This window comes from Camarhynchus parvulus, chromosome 1A (assembly GCF_901933205.1).
Source record: "Camarhynchus parvulus chromosome 1A, STF_HiC, whole genome shotgun sequence".
NCBI classification, from domain to species: domain Eukaryota; kingdom Metazoa; phylum Chordata; class Aves; order Passeriformes; family Thraupidae; genus Camarhynchus; species Camarhynchus parvulus.
The window spans coordinates 36,872,244-36,889,904 of NC_044586.1; the positions used below are offsets into that span (position 1 = coordinate 36,872,244).

Sequence of the window (17,661 nt, forward strand, 5' to 3'; positions counted from 1 at the left end):
TTGCAATACTGAGGAAAATCTACCTCCTGCAAATGTAATGGAATTACCAGCAGTTGCTGAGATTTTGTCCAGTAGACACATGTGTTACATGAAAGTGCCATGGGCTGTTTAAATAATCACAGATGACTGATCCTTTATTTTAAATCCACTTTGAAACTACTGGAAGAGTCTGATTCATATTGGCCATAATTGTGACTAGGAAGAAGAAATTAATTCTCTTTGTTCTTAATGGATGTTGATGTGCCCGTTAAAAATAAATACACATGAGTTTGGAAGAAGGTCTTAATGTAGCTCAAATATTGCATTTCTTCACTTGTGGTCAGGCTATTTGTATAATTTAAGCATTGTTTGGAATACATTTTTAAGCAAATGTACACAGACATTAGCATAACCCCGTTTCTAAACAACCCCCTGCAACTCCATGCTGCCAGTTTAATACTGTTTCAAGTAATCTGCCTCTATCTGCTGGCACATTCACTATCTACTAACATGCTGAGAGTGTAAAAAAATCCTCAAAAATGTTTTCATTTGGTGAATAATTGTCAGTCCATGTGTGACTCCTGCAGTTTGTGGTATTATGGTATTTGGCCCTTTGAGCTCAGACTGCCATTGCAGGAGCAAAAGAGCATGGATGAGTGAGAAATGGAAAGATGCTGGTGGGATGAGCCAGTGATTAACCCATATGCATTATTTCATTGTTTCAAGGTGCTGGTACCCTTTATAATTCTCTGAATCTCTGTGATCATAGAATAATTTGGGTTGAAGGAAACCTTTAAAGGCCATCTAGTCCACCCTGCCCCTATCTCTGCCATGGGCAGGAGCATTTTCAACTAGATAACATTGCTCAGAGCCCTGTCCAGTAGACCTTTAATGTTTCCAGGGATGGAGCATCCACCACCTCTTTGGGTAACCTGTCCCAATGCTTCGCCACAAACATTGTAAAAAACCTCCTCCACATATCTAATCTAAATTGACTCTCTTAAAACCATTGCCTGTTGTCCTGTTGCAACAGGCTGTGCTGAAAAGTCTCTCTGCATCTTTCTTATGGGCCCCCTTTGATCCTTAAAGGCAGCAGTGAGGTCTTCTTGGAGGTGGTTGGCTCAAAGTCAGCTTGGCTCCCAGTCAGTGGTGCTCTACCCAGAGTGCAAGGGCAAGTCCTACTACCTCTGTCACGAGCTGAGGTCTCACAGAAACAGGGAATGTTTTTCACCTCGTGTTTTGTACATGGGCTTGTATTTTGGTTTTCTTGTGTTTTCTCCTCCCTCTGTTTAGAAATACAGATTTTTTGTGGATGTTAGCCCACTCTATGGGTTAGCTTCTCATTGCACAAAGATTGAAAGATTCTGAACTTGATCAGCTGAACAATATTGCCAATATAGGACTTCAAAATATTGTATATAGAAGGTGGAAAAATAAGGAGAAGGATACATTCAAGGAGTTAGTAGGGAAGGATCTGATTTTATTTGCGTTTTGTCTTTTGACTTGAAGAATGCCTATAAATTACATTTTCAAGATTGTGTCTTAAATCTTGTCTGCTTTCAACTTGTACTTGAAGTACAAGTTGAAATTCTCATTTACTTTAGTCCAGCAGCTAGTTTTAAAGCCGCTTATGATATATTAATAGGCACACCATACCTTCAACAATGTAGTTTCAGAAACAGTGCTGCCAACCTAATATTGTATCAACCGTTTTCCCTTTCACCTCTTGGAAGTGGCATCAGAGGGGATTGTGGGAAGATTCACTGCATTGGCAGATAGAACCCATCTCATTAAATTTAATTTAAACCCTTGCTTCATGAGCTTAATTGTGATTCATAATTTTTTATCTTTCCCTCAAGAGGTTATTGAATACACTAGTAAAATAAAGCACATAAATATTCATAAGTCAATCATATGTTCCCATTAGTATGTACTTGATTTTAACCCAACTGGTGTACATACTATTAAGGAGTATAGACTAGTCTTCCTAAACCAGACAATTGGACTTTCCAAAATTAGCGACAGAAATTCTTCCATTCATTTTGCAAAAAAATAAAAAAAGGACACTGTAGCAGGCATCAGTTCTGTGTGCAAATACATTGTGTAAGAAGACTGATACATCTTAAAGCCAGGTGTGCAAGCTGGATTTTTTCCTCCAACTCTTGCAGGCTTTGGTTTTGCAGATACCTGCCAGGGCTTAGCTTCTGGACTCATGAGTAACAGTTGATGAGGTCTGGGGTGTGAGCTGCAAAAGACAGGGTCATTCCTGACCTGTCCTTTCATGCTACCATTTCCTTTTGGTTGTTGTAAAGTAACCACTAAAGCTTGAAATCAGAATCTGACAAAAACCCCTCCTTCTAAGTCACAAAATCATTGAATGGTTTGGGTTGAAAGGGACCTTAAAGATTATCTAGTTCCAACCCAAACCATGGGCAGGAACGCCATCCCCTAGATAAGGTTTCTCAGAGCCTCATCCAAGCTTGAACATTTGCATAGGGCATCCACTTCAGACACTGGAAGTTTTTCCCACTGGCCTCAGTAGATGCCAGTATTCAGAGAAGGTGTTTTTAAAAGTAAGAGTAACCAAAATAACAAAAATTGATATAATGACCAAGAGAGAATCTGGTCAAGATATTTTGCATTTTAAATCCAAAACATAAACCAAATTAGAAACCAATTTAAATCCAAAACCAAACCATGTTAGAAGCCGTGTCTGTGTCCAGACGTGGTGGTGTGGAACTTGATTTTATTCTTTTCAGAGTCTTTCTGATTTCAAAGTAACTCTATCCATATGGGGAATCAGTTATTGGGATATTTGTTGATGGGGTCGAGATGGTGGATCTTTCAGAAGAGAATCATTTGAGACAAAAAAAAGAGAACATACTTAGAAGCAACCAAGCAGTACTTCAAATTAACTTTTGTTTGCTTTTTATTTTCTTTTTTCTTTCAAGATGCAAAATGCTTATTTTTCAACTTCTTTGTTTATTTACAGTAGTTTACAACTCATTAGAGATCCTAAATCCTTTTCAGAGTTTTGCAGTTCTTACTCAGTTAGTCTTCTTATTTGGTAATTAGACTGAAAAAAATGTGATTTGATGTATTCAACAAGATTTGAAGTGGTAATGAATCATTATGTCTTGTAACTGAACAGGATTTTTTATGTAACTAAATCATTAAAAAAGGTATATCATTGCATATATTTGGTTGTTTGGTATAGTGACTCTGGTGTAATGTATCAAATGCAGTAGGAGTATCAGAAAACAATAGCTATTCCTTCAAGAAAACAGCATTGGAATTTTTCCTTTAGTTTTCCCTTTGAATTAAGCATCAGAGTAGATTCGGCCCACATGAAAAATCCCGATGAATTTATGCCTGTGTTCTCTAACATTTCAGCATCCTCTCACACAAGGCCATATGTTTTCACTGGCTTCCTGAACAGAAAACTTTTGGTTTTGACAATGTATTAGAAAAATAGCATACAGGTTTATTTTTTATGTTTTGTCAGTAAAAATAATTTTAGGAGTACTACATCTATAGAAAAAATTAGCTTCTGCATTGTCTCAGCATTTTTAATTTCAAAACTGAATTTTTCATGACAGTTCAGGCACATGGTTCATTAATGCACTTTTAGTGACTCTTAATGATAATGCAGTTTGTAAAGTTATTGTAAAGTGAAGTTAGAGTAAATGTGACCTAACTTTGCAATTCTGCAAATGTGTAACGATGGGGCTAGCAAAGTGACTTCATCCATCTGTGGAATATTTCAAGGTCACACCTTTATTGGCTACAAGATTTCTAACTAAAAAGACAGAGGATGACAGTACTTACAGTTTGATAATGTTTGCTTACTAAGCGTGAAATGAAATTTAACAGTGCAGCATTGTCTACATTTGTAAATTTATTGTGGTTGTTTAGACTTCTTGGAAAATGAAATGTCAAGTTATCACTCTTGGCTTCCAGGATGTGATCTTTGGGCCCAGCAGGAAAGTTCACTTTGTAAACTTTTCTTCTTCAAATAAGTGTGACAATAATTTTTTAAAATGTATTTCTTAACCAAAAGAAAACTCGTGGAATGACTGCATCTGAAGTTAGGATGTGGCAATACCAGCACAGCTGGGAGCATCTGATGCAGCAGCTGCTCATTATCATAGTCCTTGCTACCACAGGCATCATGTTCAACTCAGTGGGACACAGTGAGTGAGGTTAAGCTCTTAAAAGATTTCTAGATTGACATCCTATATCATAGCAGTACAAAAATTGTGTCATCCACACCTGAACAAGTAGTGCATGAAGCAATTTGCAGGAAAGCCAATCTTAAGAGTAGAGATTAGGATGGTCAATTGTAAATACCTGAAACACTGTTTTTTAAGGGATTGAACTCAGACCTACAGGAATACTTTTAAGGAGAAAGAAGAATAGCAGAATAGTTTATTAAGGAATCTTAATTGTCAGTCAATACCACGTGATACTCTGCACAAAATGGTATAAAATCAGGGAGAATGCATGAGTGTGTCTACAGAATTGCTTTAGTGCTTCTGAGCAAAATGTTGATGGTTGGGTAATCCAAATACCAATAATTAACAAGTCAGTTTGTAAAAGACACGTCCTGTCTGAATTTACATCTTCTAGAACTGTAGATGTATTCTGAGCATCTAAAAGAGTAAAAAGGTTTCTTGGGATATCTGCAATAGTTATGAAATTCTTTGGGATTGTGAAGTTTTAGCTGTGTTAGTTTTGCACACTAACTGATAATGATTTAACTCGTCTGGTGTAAAATTTCCTTAGTATTTTCTTTTATAATTTTGTTTGTGTTGGTGAAAACTGAGGCCTGTCAGTATCTTGGTCTCTTGAATCTTGAGGTGATTAATTACAACCTCTGCCACTTCATGTATATGTCAGGAAATAAGGAGTTTGCTCTTTGAGCAGTATATTAATTTTCTGTGACTTTAATAATTAACAAGAGGAATGCTATGTATTTCTTGATATGCACTTTTTAGTCATGTGACCAAATACATCATGCAGTACAAAAACTCCGGGAGTTGTGAATTCCCACATTATAACCTGCATACCAAGAGAGAGGCAGTGCCTGGAGGTGTGGATCTTACTGAAGAGCACAGGGCTGAGTGTGAGGATGAAAATGATTGTTAATAAGTGTTGTAAAGTTGGGTATGTTAGGGATGACTTCTTGAGAACAGCTTAGACCGCATTTGTATTTACCATGGACAAGGAGTGCCACAGAAGAGGAATGAAGTAAATCCTGGTGTACAAAGTAGCTCTAAAGAGAGGTTTGAAAAATCAGACTTTTTTTGTCTCTTCTGAGTGTCACAGAATGTAAATTCCAAGTAACCTTTCATTCGGGAACTATCAGCTTTCATACAGAAGAAACCTCAACTATTCTGTTGCTTCCAAAATGTATGCTAAGGTCAAAGATCTCATAGTCTCTATGAGTAAAATCAGAATTATTTGTTATAGCCTTTATTATTACCCTGTAAAGAGTGCAACGTTGAACAAGTGATTATATTTAGTTTCAAAATTTTATATGGCAAAGTTGTTATTGTAAGAGCGAATTTACAGCAGAAAATGTCAAACTGTATAGCAGAAGTAAATGAGATTCAGAAGCTCGGGATGTGATGCTTTTTTTTTATCCCTTTGGTTTGTTTTTTAACATTCAAATGCAGGAATGCTGTTCTCATGGAGGACGGAGCAGACAATTTTGAAGTCTGTGCTTTTGCTTTGTCTGTATTTCCTTTGTTAACATCTTAGCAGCAGCATTAAGCAGATTTTCTCTACTTTTTTGTTATCTTTTAATTTTTACTTTTTCTGTTCCCCTGCATGGAAAAAGGTGGACTTGACCTAGGAAACAAATTACAAACTGAACCTGTTCTGTGCCCTTGGAATGGGGACAGAAGGGAAGTGAAACCTCATACATAAAGAGGTGTCAGCAGCTCTCATTTCCCAAACTGCTGTTTGGCGTGAGAGAGATGAAGTACCACACTAATGTTCAATGGGCCTTGCTACTGAGAGCTGCTGGATGGAAACCTCCATCCTTCAGAGCTGTGGAAATGTACTTGGGCCTCATTACTGTGAGGTTACATGTGAAGCTGTCCTTTTTGCCTTTCAAGTCTTTTTACTGTTCTTTTTACTTTGTATGTTTTGCAGTTTCAGACTGTGTAAAGACAACAGGAATTACTTAAAACTGGATGTGGAGGATATTGAGAGAGAAGGATAAGGGTTAATCCATCTGGGCAACTGGATTGTTCATTGCCATTATGTTGGCCTGTGTCTCTAGGGCAGTGGAGTCCAGATGGACGGTTTAATTTACATATATATTTACATAGTCTTTTATTGTAAATACGTGTGATCATAATGAGGAATTTCTCTGTAGTCTTTTCTTGACAGTTAAGCAGAATTTTCTTCTTGTCAGAGCTCACCTGCAATAAAATCTTTCTATTTATCTACTACATCTTGACCCTAATAAAACATGGAGCTCAGAATACAGCTCAACTTCCTTTATGCCTGTGGTTTTTTTCCCCACAGGTGCTTCTCCATTTCTTCAATTTCATAGCTGTCTCCAGATTTTTTGTATTTTTCCCTTCAGATTTCTTTCCTGTTGCCCATCTTTTATTACTTCTAACTGCTCTTGCAGTTTATTAAACAAATTACAGAAGTTTCTTGTTGCAATAATTGGTTCATCAGAGAAATGCAAAATATATGACTGGTGGATGTTTTCAATAATGAAACATAACAAGGTTTTTACTGCTCTTCACAAGTAAATATCGGTAATAGAAGGGGGGAACGCAGCAAAAAGTCTCTTACGTGAACTCTTACATGTAAAGAAATGTTGAATGGTCAATTCTCCTGTGACTTAAATCTCACACAACATATTCAAAGAGGTCTTCCACTGTTAATTAACTGTGAAATCCCACCTTCTACAACCTTGTTTGATGGCACGCTATAGCTCTTGTGGTCTGCAGCCTAAGAAAATATTTTGATGCTTTTGTTTTAAGAACTTCATTTCATGTATTAGCTAGGTATTTTTGTTCTGGCCAGCTGTAATTTCATAAATTAATTATTCATTCTTTCCAGTGCTCTGTGTGCATTTTAATTATTATTAGAGTTGAAATGTGCAGTTGTTGAAAAACCGAAAATCAGGGAAATACAGTGTTGTTTTTACTCCGAGAGGAGTAAAAACCATATCCATATTCCAAACCACTTCTTCATATGTATTTTCTAGTTGATTTGAGATATCCTTTGTGCATAAAATAGACACATGATGCAAAATCTTGGTAGTGTTCCCTCTAGCCATTTGCTACGTTTCTTTAGAAAGATGAAAACACACCTTTAATTCAGACTTTCCAAAGAACTGTGTTCTAGTTTTACTATTTTAAAATTTCAGTCTGCTGCTTTAACCCTGAAGGGGTTTTACATATGGTTGGAATAGTTCTCGGCTTAGCTTTTCTTGAAGAATGATTATTGGTGTCACAAAATATTAAGGAAATTCAAAGTTTTTTTGTACTTAATTTTACCTGAGCAGTATTTCCTTGGTGGTGGTAAAATTAGCATTTGTTGATGCATATTTGTATCTTCTAATTAGCCACTTATTTAAAGCCAAATAGGCTAGAGAGATGAGAAAAAAATAGAATGTATGCAAATGGCTTTAGCTGAATTGAAGGGGGAAAAAAAAGTGTTTTTTTCCCCTGAAGCATACATTCTGCATGAAATTCAACTTGACAAGTGACCCTTTCAAAACAGCGCCACAAAGATTTCTCGGCATTCTCCATATATGAGAGGCCGTGTTCTTGTATTGTACACACAAGCAGTCCCCCAGTTCCCCCTAAATTAAAGTAGCCTCTTCCTCTCTCCTTTGTGCTCTATTTTATCCTCATCCCTGTGTTGGCATTCACATCTATGAGCACACTTTTATGTGAGAAAATTTTGCAAAAAAGCAAAACCACAGGGGATGTTAATACAAAATAACATATATGATCAAATACTATAAAGAACTCAAGTTCTTTATTTTATTTATTTCCAAGTACTGAAAATGTGTGTGTGTTCACTTGCAAAAAAAAGGAAAAAAGAGGAAAATTATTTGGTAGTTAATTTAATTTACAGCTAGGTGATGCAAAAGCTGAACTCGAACTCTCAAGTCTTGCATTAATTTAGGAGCAGAGGACAAAAATGGTCTATGATTCTGTGTGAGCAATTAATAAAAAGAATGTATGACTTGTGAAACTGAATGTAATGCATTCAAATCAGAGCAAACTGATAATTTAACACTGTATAACAAGTATCAGATCTTAAAAATAGCAGTGTGGATCAGCAGTATTTTATCACCATTCAGTTCTCCTGCAGCAACAATCTAGAGATAGTGCACTGGTTGTCCTGCATGTATATAAACTGTCTAATGGGAGAGACATGCAGTGCAGTATTTAGTATGTCCCATGCCTTCATATGTGATGCTCTTTTCAGATGTCTTTAGGAAGAGAACAAAACTTGTTTTCAGAGTCTGACTTGACAGAGGGGTTTTGAGTGGGGCAGTGGTACCCCAGGGGTGGTGGGCTGCTGCTAGGTATTGCTCATACACAGTATTGGCTTTGAACACAGCCCTGCTTCTGTGTATGCGGGCCATATGTTCTTATGGAGTGTAATAGATTGTTGATTACAGGCATTTTATAATTTTCAAATTGATAAGCTCACATTTTGCACCAAGATATTTAGGAGAAAGAGTGGAAAATTGCGGCCTTGACTTGAGCATTTGTCGTGTGTGAACAAACATCACTTGAAAAGCTACAAAGTCAGACAAGATGATAGTGTAAGATAAATAAGGGGAATAGTTCCTTTGTTAGTTATTGCTGGTCTTCAAAAACAAAGACAGCAGGTTATCAAAGACATCCCCCAGCTGAAGGAGAAAAAGAGAAAAAACGATCATTTCTTCCTTTGAGGTGTGCTGTACCTTTATGCTTAGGGGTTTGAGGGAGATGGGGAAAAAACCTGTTTCCTCTATTCAGCCAGCCTCCAAGAGCTGCTTATATTAATCTTAATTTTTGTATTGTCCATGTATAATTCTGTGGGGTTTATCCACAAGAGTAACCTGAAGCAGGTAGATCTCTGCAGCTGCTGTCGCGTGCTCTCTTCCATAGTTGCCTCCCAATGAGGGGCATTGCTTCCCCCAGCAGAAGACTTTTAGGGCTGCCCAGAGAAGCAGAGGGAGACACAGGAGGGTAGGAGGGTTCATCTGTCTAAACAATTCTTCTTTTAAACACTGAAACATACTGATTAACAGAGTGCAAAATACTGCCCCAAACTATTAATATTTGGTGCCCATTCCATTCTGTTTTTATGATGCAATGCATTAGAGAGTCTTGCTTCATGTACAGGCTCTGGTTTCAAAGCATCATGTTTGCAAGTCCACTCAAATGGAAATACTTGTTAAATATTTACTACCATAGTGGCTTATCCTTGGATACCAAGAAGTTTTTTCTGCTGCTTTTCCCAAATACTGGGAAAAGTGCTGTAGAAAAGAAATATGTCACTTGTGAAAGTTTACCTTGATAACTATATACCTTATTTTGTGCAAATAAAGTGTTAAATGCAGATATTTTGCATTATAGGAAACCTAATCTTTGCTCTGGGTAGGGTATAAAGACAAGTTAAAGCTTAAATGCTGACATCTGTCTTCTAGAAAATTATCCATGGCTGCAAAAGCATTTATGCTTCAGCTCAACTTTTCAAAAAGGACTGTCTTATTTCTGTATGTTTTATTATTGCTGTGAGGTCTTTTCAGTGAGTCACTGACATGAGAGTGATCCAGTTTGATGGAGCTTCTCCTTAATGTAAACAAATTAATTATCAGAATGGACTATGCAAATATTACCTAACTGGTGCCACTTGGCAAAATTTTTGTTATGCCAGTCATGCTGGAGACAGCATGACAATCCTTGCTTCTTCTAAGGAGTCCCCTTGGAAATGGTAATAGAATGCTTGCTTTGATTGGAGTAGGCAGAAAGGATGAGCCAAAGAGCTTCAGACATATTTACATGGCAACTTTCTGTTGTGGCATTAAAACACCAGAAAATTGATTCTCCAAATTCGAGTTCAGAGACAGCTTCAGAATATAAACCAACATCTAATTTTATGCCCTTGGGGCATAATTATCCTATTCTCTTTGTCATTAAGGATGAAACTCATTGTCATCTCCGATGTTTTGCATTTTAAAAATTTGAAAGACAGTGTTTGTTTCTTTCTCTGCTTGTCCTGTCCAATCAATATACCTTTCTGAAACTGCCGTATGCCTCTATTAGTTTCTGCTTTTTTATTTCTTTTCAAGCAGAAGGTTGAAAGAACCATGTTCATGTTCATTAAGAAATGAGTTCTTCCCCACAAGAAGCTGCAGAAGGGTGAATCCAGAGCAATGGGGGAAGCAGTATTTAAGCTGTTTATTTGGTTTTTTTTCCTACTGTGTTTATGAAACTGAGTTATCTGTGTATACCTTTGAAAGTAGGACTATGATTAAATATTTACAAGTATGGCATGAAGAGTAGCTAATGAATGTCTCCAGCATTTTCAGCAAACAGTAGCAGTGGTATGTAATGCATACGGAACAAAAATTTTGTTAAGAAATCTTACTAGTTTGGTAAAGCACTTAATGCTCCGATTTGTATTAATATATAACAACATCCTCAGTTAAGGTATTTCCTTCTCTTTAAATTGCCCCAAATACCACAGTGTTTTAGATCAGAGAAAATCCAATCAAAAGCTTAGTTTGCTCTATGTTTTTTTAAACAATACATAAAAATTCTGAAATTATGTGTCTGCTGTTCGCATTCATGTAAAAGGGAATGGCTGTATGATTTACACGCTGGCAGGATTGTCAGTTCGTGTGTTAGAAACTGCAGGCCTGCTTCTGCATCTTCAGCATAGGAGATGGAGCCTGGTTTGTGTAGAGAGTAGTTGGTGGTGGGATAGAGTGAAGTGCAGCAGGGCTTGAATCTGCTCTTCTTATCTGAAGAGAGCTTGTGCTCCCCCTCAACCCCTTTGTACTTCACCCAGAACATGGGTGGGAGCTATTACCATGAGCACTGGCCAGTAATACCGTTTGGTGCATTATTTTCTGCTTTACTGTAGCAGCCATATAGCTGTGTGATGCACCTCATGAGCATGAGAGGGAAGTCCATGGCACAAGGTAATAATGTACTTTGCAAAGCTGAAAATTTGCCCAGTCTTACATCGGTTCTCTCTAGACAGTGGTCAGGCAGTTGATGTCCTGCACCTGCTGCTTGTGCTGCTATTTCAGATCATTTGGTTGCTCCCATATCTGCTTCTTTGTTGTATTTTCTTGTTATGGATTGGCCTGAAGTCTCCCTGGGGTGTGCTGAGGACTAGGGAAACTGCTTCTGCTGCACTATGTTAAGCAACAGAGGCAGTGGAAAAGGTTGTATTTACTTAGTAAAAGCCAAGTGTGTCTGCTTATTCCAGTTTTCAGCTTTCATTTAGAAGACAGTTTAAAAGCCAGAAAGTTTTACATTTTCTCCTTTTTAAAAAGCTTTGTAATTTTTAATTGAACATAATAATTTAACTTCATGGAGCAGTGATGGCTGCAAGACTTCTTGACTGCTTCTGACACCTACAAATACCTTTTCCACATCTTTCGGGGAGAGTCCTCAACAGGGGCAACAAACCAACATTTCCCTGTCTGAAAAGAGAGAGTCCTGCCTCTGCTGTAGGCTACATCTTTGGTTTTCATGTTTTGTGACAGTAATGTTTTTGCTGCTTGGTGGCAGAGTGCAGAAAAGATGCAAGTTGAAGCCTTCAAAACATACAGTGATCCCTTCCTAAAGTCATAGGAGAAGTTTCATTGGCTTTTAAAATTTTGGTAATATGCCTGTAATACTCCTCTAAGGTCTTTATTATTTGAAAGTTGAAAGCTGTTGATAAAACCAACCTTGTAATGAAACACAACCTCCTTATAGAAGTTTCACTAAAAATAGTTCTGGTGGTGCCCTGGGGGTGTTCATCAGCGAGCGACAGCAACTGCATTTTCACAGCGGGCAAGTGGAGCTGGTGAGGTCAAGGAGGATGAGTCTGTATTCGTGTGGGGAGCTTGGCAGGAGCATCCAGGGATTTTTGAGCTTTTACAGATAAAATGAGCATGGATTTGTGACAATATTGTTTTAAAATACCTGGAAAGCTGGAACAAGCCCAAAAGAATTCCAGTTCCATCTTTAAGTGTGTGTGTGTGTTTTAGGATCCTCGGGTATCAGGTCCAGTTAACCTCTACTTACTGCTTTCACATGTTTCAAAACTAGAAAATCCCAACTTAATACTGATTAATCTCTGCATACTTCTTTTGAAACAGAATTGGTAAGTTACAATCCTGGTTTTTGCTTTACTTCTTCTTTTGAAAACATTGCCCTGATTTACTCTTTGCAGAATGACTCACTGAAATGTCTGCATCACCAGAAACTAATCCCTGCTCTGCATGCTCTTCCTTTTCCAGATGATGAACCTGTAAAATCTGTTTTACAGGAAGACTTTCTGACTTCCTTATGCTCTTAAGTGCAAAATGATATCTCTTGGGAGCCTGGATGCAAGTGACCATTTTCAGCACATGGTTTGACTGAGGTGACTGCTTGATCCCTGACTTGTGCCGGCGGACAGGAGAAGTCCTGCTGGACTAGGGAACCTGAGGACAATAAAAAGCCCTGACAGATGTCAGCATGTTAGGATTCAAGCAGTCACTGCTTTTGTTTTGTGCGGGAGGGAAACTTCATCAGAAACACGGATGAAATTCCAGCCTTATCTTAGGGAATGCATGTGGGTTTCAGGCACGCAGCAAGAGAAAAAAGCCAGTGCCTTTTCAGGCTTTTTGCTTCTCTCACCCTGTGCAAAGGATATTCTGCCGCACCTTAATTTTAAAGTTTTTTGAACTCTGCTGGGATTTGAAATGAGTATTGTCACAGTGTGCTTGTGATGTCGCTTCCTTTGTTTGCCTATTGCCATATACCCTGGCCAGCTCTGTAGGAGACCTGTCTGGAGTGCCTTTTAATGTTTAGATCTAGCAGTGATTAGAATACACTAATGCCCAGTGGGTATATGTGTCATTTTTTAACAGCTGCCGAGCTTTCTCCCTGCTGCTCCAATTAACGCATTCGGTGCACACTTGCCAGTGAGTGGGCTGTGTGTATGGATTAAACCACTTTGCTCTTTATTCATCCAGTGTATGAGATGCCAGAAATGGATTGCATGTTTTCTGTTCTTACAACAAATGAAATCAAACGTGCTCCTGAGCCTTTGCCCGGGTAGATACGAGGGCAGCATTTAACTGGCAAATGGAAACCTGTTTTGCTGTGAGATATGGTTCAGTCCATTGACTAACATCTATCCCCGCCTCCCAGCCCCTCTTCAAATGATGGAGACACAGGATAGGGAGCTCTCAGTGGTGGGCTTCCCCTTGCTGACAAGCAGGTCTCTTCAACTTTGCCCTCTGCTGCTTAATAACAGCTTGAGATCCTGAAATTCTTCTTTTGCTTCAATGCTTTCCTCCTTTATTTATTTTAAGGTTGAAATATTCCAGTCAGTAGATTTGATAAAGTGTGTCTGTGTGTGTCCTTTTTTTTAAAAAAAAAAGGGAAAACAATATGCTTCCTAGTCACAGCTGAGATAAGGGAGGGGTTGTTTAATGGTAGCGGAGCGGCTGGTGGGAGCTGCAGCTCTGCTCCGGTGCCTGCGGTTGATTCATGCTGGGACAGCTCTTTGTGAAGCAGAGGGCGAAGGGGGCTGCCGGCTGGGGCTGGGACTGAGGAGGAGATGGAGCGCTTCTTGGGCTTTGTCAAGCAGATACGAAGATCAAGAAGAAGAAAAGGCAAAAAGTACCGGCCAGAGGAGGATTACCACGAGGGCTATGAGGATGTCTACTATTATGCCTCGGAACATTTTCGAAGTAAGTATTTTGCATAACCTCATTTTCCTTTGGCTGTGATAAATGTTACGTTCCTAAGATGTTTAAAGTCCAGAAATGCAAGCAATATTCCTCCCTTGCTAGAACCTGAGCCTCATGTATTTATTGAAGTCAGTTCCTGTGAGAGCTCTTTCTGGCTCTGCTGCCGATGAACAATACAAAGCATCTGAAGTGGCACAGAAGCTCTCAAAGTAAAGAGGGTCTGTCTGCAGACCCTGGTGAGATTTCAGATGCAGTTAATCCAGTCTGACTGCTGGAATCCTTTTGTTAAAACACTGTTGAGGAGTGAGTAGGGTGGCAGTAGCCCTTGTAGAGTGTCTTCAGAAGGCTGTGTGGATATTTTTAAAGCACTACAGAGGCAGTGAGCACTCATTTGTAAGCTGAAGTTGATGAATAATGTTTGCTATTGAGGGAGAGTCACTAAGCCTCTGCTGTGACCTGGTCTTTTCAGTAGTGAGTAAATTGAGTGGGCTGGTTCCTCGCTGCAGGTCAAGGACCACTGCTGGAGAATTAAGTGGGAATTTTTTTTGCTGGCACTCACGTGGTGGCACTCAGCAGCTCTGCCAAAACCAAAATAAACCACCTGCTTAGAAATCCTTGTGCAAACTGCATGCTGGACCCTGCAGCTTCTTAGAGTTTGTTCACTGTGCCTGTCAGGTTTCAGAGCTGCTGGTCTGCCGTGGTCTTCCGGAGAAGAGGATGTGCCCAGAGGTGCCCACAGGGAGGGTGGGAAGGAGGGAACCACACACAGCCCCTGCCTGGGGTCTTGTGTGGCACTGTCAGAGCAAGGTGGTGTCAGTATGAGCATAATTCAGCCATGAACAGAAATTGCCTGTTTCTGCTGTTTTGGCCACTGGTTTGAGACCTTTGCAGTGAAGCTGTGCCTTGTTGAGCTGCTGAAGTTAGATGCACTTTTTTGTTGTTCTGTACCATGTGAGTGACTGTCAGTATCTTTTTTCCTTCATTTCCACTTTGCTTAAATAAATCATAAGAACCTTACATTTGTTTTAAGATAGAATGATAAATGTGATTGTGCCTTACAGCACCAGAGAACTGCTATCCTGTGGAAAATTAGGAAACAAGAGTTGTTCTTATTGGCTTTCTCCCAGTGCACCATGCTTGCCTATCTCCTAAAGACAATCAGTGTAGGATGCTTTGTTGTTTACTGGGCTTCTACTTGATACCAGTTTGCTTTCCATTTTTAAGAAAATCTATCATGCTGATAATTTTAAACAATATTACTTCCTATGTTGTTAAGAGGGAGTTCTTGCAAGAAGAAGACCTGTTTGGGAGGCAATGCAGTAATAATGGGTAACGTAATGGCATGAAGTCTCCTACACAAAATCTACTACACAAGAACTAAAATTTTTAAATCTGTTTAGCACTGAAAAATTTGAAAGTGATATATGTTAGTGAAAGCACATAACTTCTCCTTGCTTTAATATGTAAATCAAAAGAGCGTGTCAAAGCCGTATGTCAAAATATTTCCCTAGCTGATTGTTGTTGTTGAAGGTCCTTTAAAGAGGAAAGCAAAGCCCCTCCAAAAACTGTCAAATGTAATAAGGGTTTCTTGACTGACGATTAATGAATTATTAACTCTTAACTTAATGTATGGCACTAAGATTGAGCCAAATATCTAATAGGTTTTTCCTTTTACTCTACTTAGGTAATAGAAGAATAGTATATACTTCAGCTTGTGGAGGTCATAAGTATTTCAGACTGGATGAAATGCGTGTCACATTTTGAAGTGATGTTTACAGCAGTGTTGAAGTACTCAGATTGAATTGAACTGAAAATAGCACACAGCCCTATGGAGCTGGATGCACAAGGAGTTAGCTGCTTTTCACAGTTACTTAAACCAGTCACAGGAGATTTGAGCCATGCAGTCTTTATAGAGATACCATCTCAAGCACAATTCCTCCTCAAGTGCTTTTGTCTGGTCTTTCCATGTGCTTTATGTGTCAGTGTTTTGGTTGGATAGGTGTGGTAGTTACTTAAATGTGCAAAATCTGAAAAGATGCTGCTGGTGCTACTACAAATGCACTTGTCAAATTAAATTTCATGTGTTTGGGACAATGAAATGTTTCATATTTAATTTAATTATGGTCTGGTGTTACACTGTTTACAGTACAAATTTAGAGTAATTGCAGAGCTTTTAGTAGCCATTCCTTCTGCAGTCATTTGCTTAAAAGAAATGTGTGCTTGCAGGAAAGATTGTATTTATTGTTACGATTTTTAGAATATCAGAGCTAATGAATTCAAATGCCTATTGTTCATTCAACTGAGATGGAGCTTTTTTAGATTTACTTTCTCTGTGTTGTTAGGCATCCCTTCTCTATTATCATTTATGAGTTATATATCCAATTAGCCAGTACATTTGAAGATTGTCTGAGACAATCATTTTATGAGCTTGTTACTCTCTCTCTTCTTCCCCCATTTGTAATATGGCTTACAGTGTTGCACAGGGAGGCAGAATTAATGGAAAAATGCAGAAACTGCATTAGAATAACCACAGGATCAAACAAAGACAACAAAGTTAAAAACAGAATAGGCCTCTGGGAATCAGAGGAAAAAGGTGACTTTAGTTTGTCCTCAGCCCAGCTGTGCCCGGATACAGGGATATTGTTGCTCCCACTGTTTGGTATACTGTCTTTGCTCCTCCAAAGCTTTGCCATGGAAGACCATATTAACTGTGATACTGGGACACAGCAGGATGAAGGGAACGTGCAATGCTGCCTAAAGCTCCCTGAGTAAAAAAAAGACACCCCAGCTCCTGAGGCAGATGTGTTTTGTCTTGGATGTTTCATCCACTTGTTTTCAGTTAATGGATAACCTTACTTTGACATGCAGCACCAGCTCTCCTATCTTTCTGAAGTGTCTGTGCTATGTAATGCTAGAAAAACCAAAGTAACAATTTTGGTACACAAGCACATATTGACATTAGTAGTGCAGGCATCATACTCATTTCAGTGAGACTTTGCAGTGTGAACATAATGGGTGATGAAATTGCTACCCAACCTACTCAGACAAGTTGGTGCTTATTTTATAAAACACTTTAAAAAGCATCATACTTATTTTGAGCAGCATTATACCACTGCCATTCAACCTGTTCCTTATAACAAGGCTTTGTGTGAAAAAGGCCCTTTTTATATTATTGCAAAGACTGTTTGCAAACCATCAGGAATGCTGTGTAGCAGAACTTGCTGGAATGCTCCCAGAAATGACATAAATCCAATTGCTGAAGTCAGGGTGTTGTGAAACCTTTGAGTTTCAGCCTAGTCTTGAGTGGGAGTGTGGTTTTGGGACCCAGCTCAACTTGGTCACCTCTGACCAAAACAAACACTTCTTCCGACACCCTAGAATAATTTCAGCACTAAGTCCATTTTTCAAAATACTTGGAAGGATTTGGGTTTCTTTCAACTCATTTTGGAACTTCACAGGTTTCATGAAACATGCAGGTCTAGAGGGTGAATGCACCTTGTTAAATTTTCCCTTATTTATGGTACTTCTGGTGTCTGTCATCCATCTCCTGAAAGATCTTTTTTTTCTCATTGGTAGTTCTTCTTCTTATGATGTTCTTCTCAACATGGTTCACAGCATAGTCTGTTGGCATAAAGATTTTACTTTCTGTGTAGCTACAATGACAATATTAAATAATGATCACAAAAACAATGTCTGAAGAATTCTGCTAGTAAGTACCCACTAACCTAAAAGGTCCTATGATT

At 38.6% G+C, this 17,661-nt stretch overlaps 1 protein-coding gene across 7 annotated transcripts in view; it reads left to right on the top strand.

Moving 5' to 3' along the window:
- The window catches only part of GRIP1 (glutamate receptor interacting protein 1), a 315,370-nt gene that overhangs the window by 82,416 nt on the left and 215,293 nt on the right, over window positions 1-17,661 (top strand). For 3 of the 7 annotated variants that reach the window (XM_030961010.1, XM_030961013.1, XM_030961016.1), the window contains exon 1: window positions 13,253-13,918. The exons of 1 other annotated variant lie outside the window; for it this stretch is intronic. In XM_030961010.1, the coding sequence (XP_030816870.1) occupies window positions 13,786-13,918 (133 nt within the window). In that variant the 5' untranslated portion in view covers window positions 13,253-13,785. Of the gene's footprint in view, window positions 1-11,185; window positions 13,919-17,661 lie in introns of those variants that run through there. 3 more of the 7 variants (XM_030961014.1, XM_030961015.1, XM_030961017.1) reach the window with 2 other exon arrangements.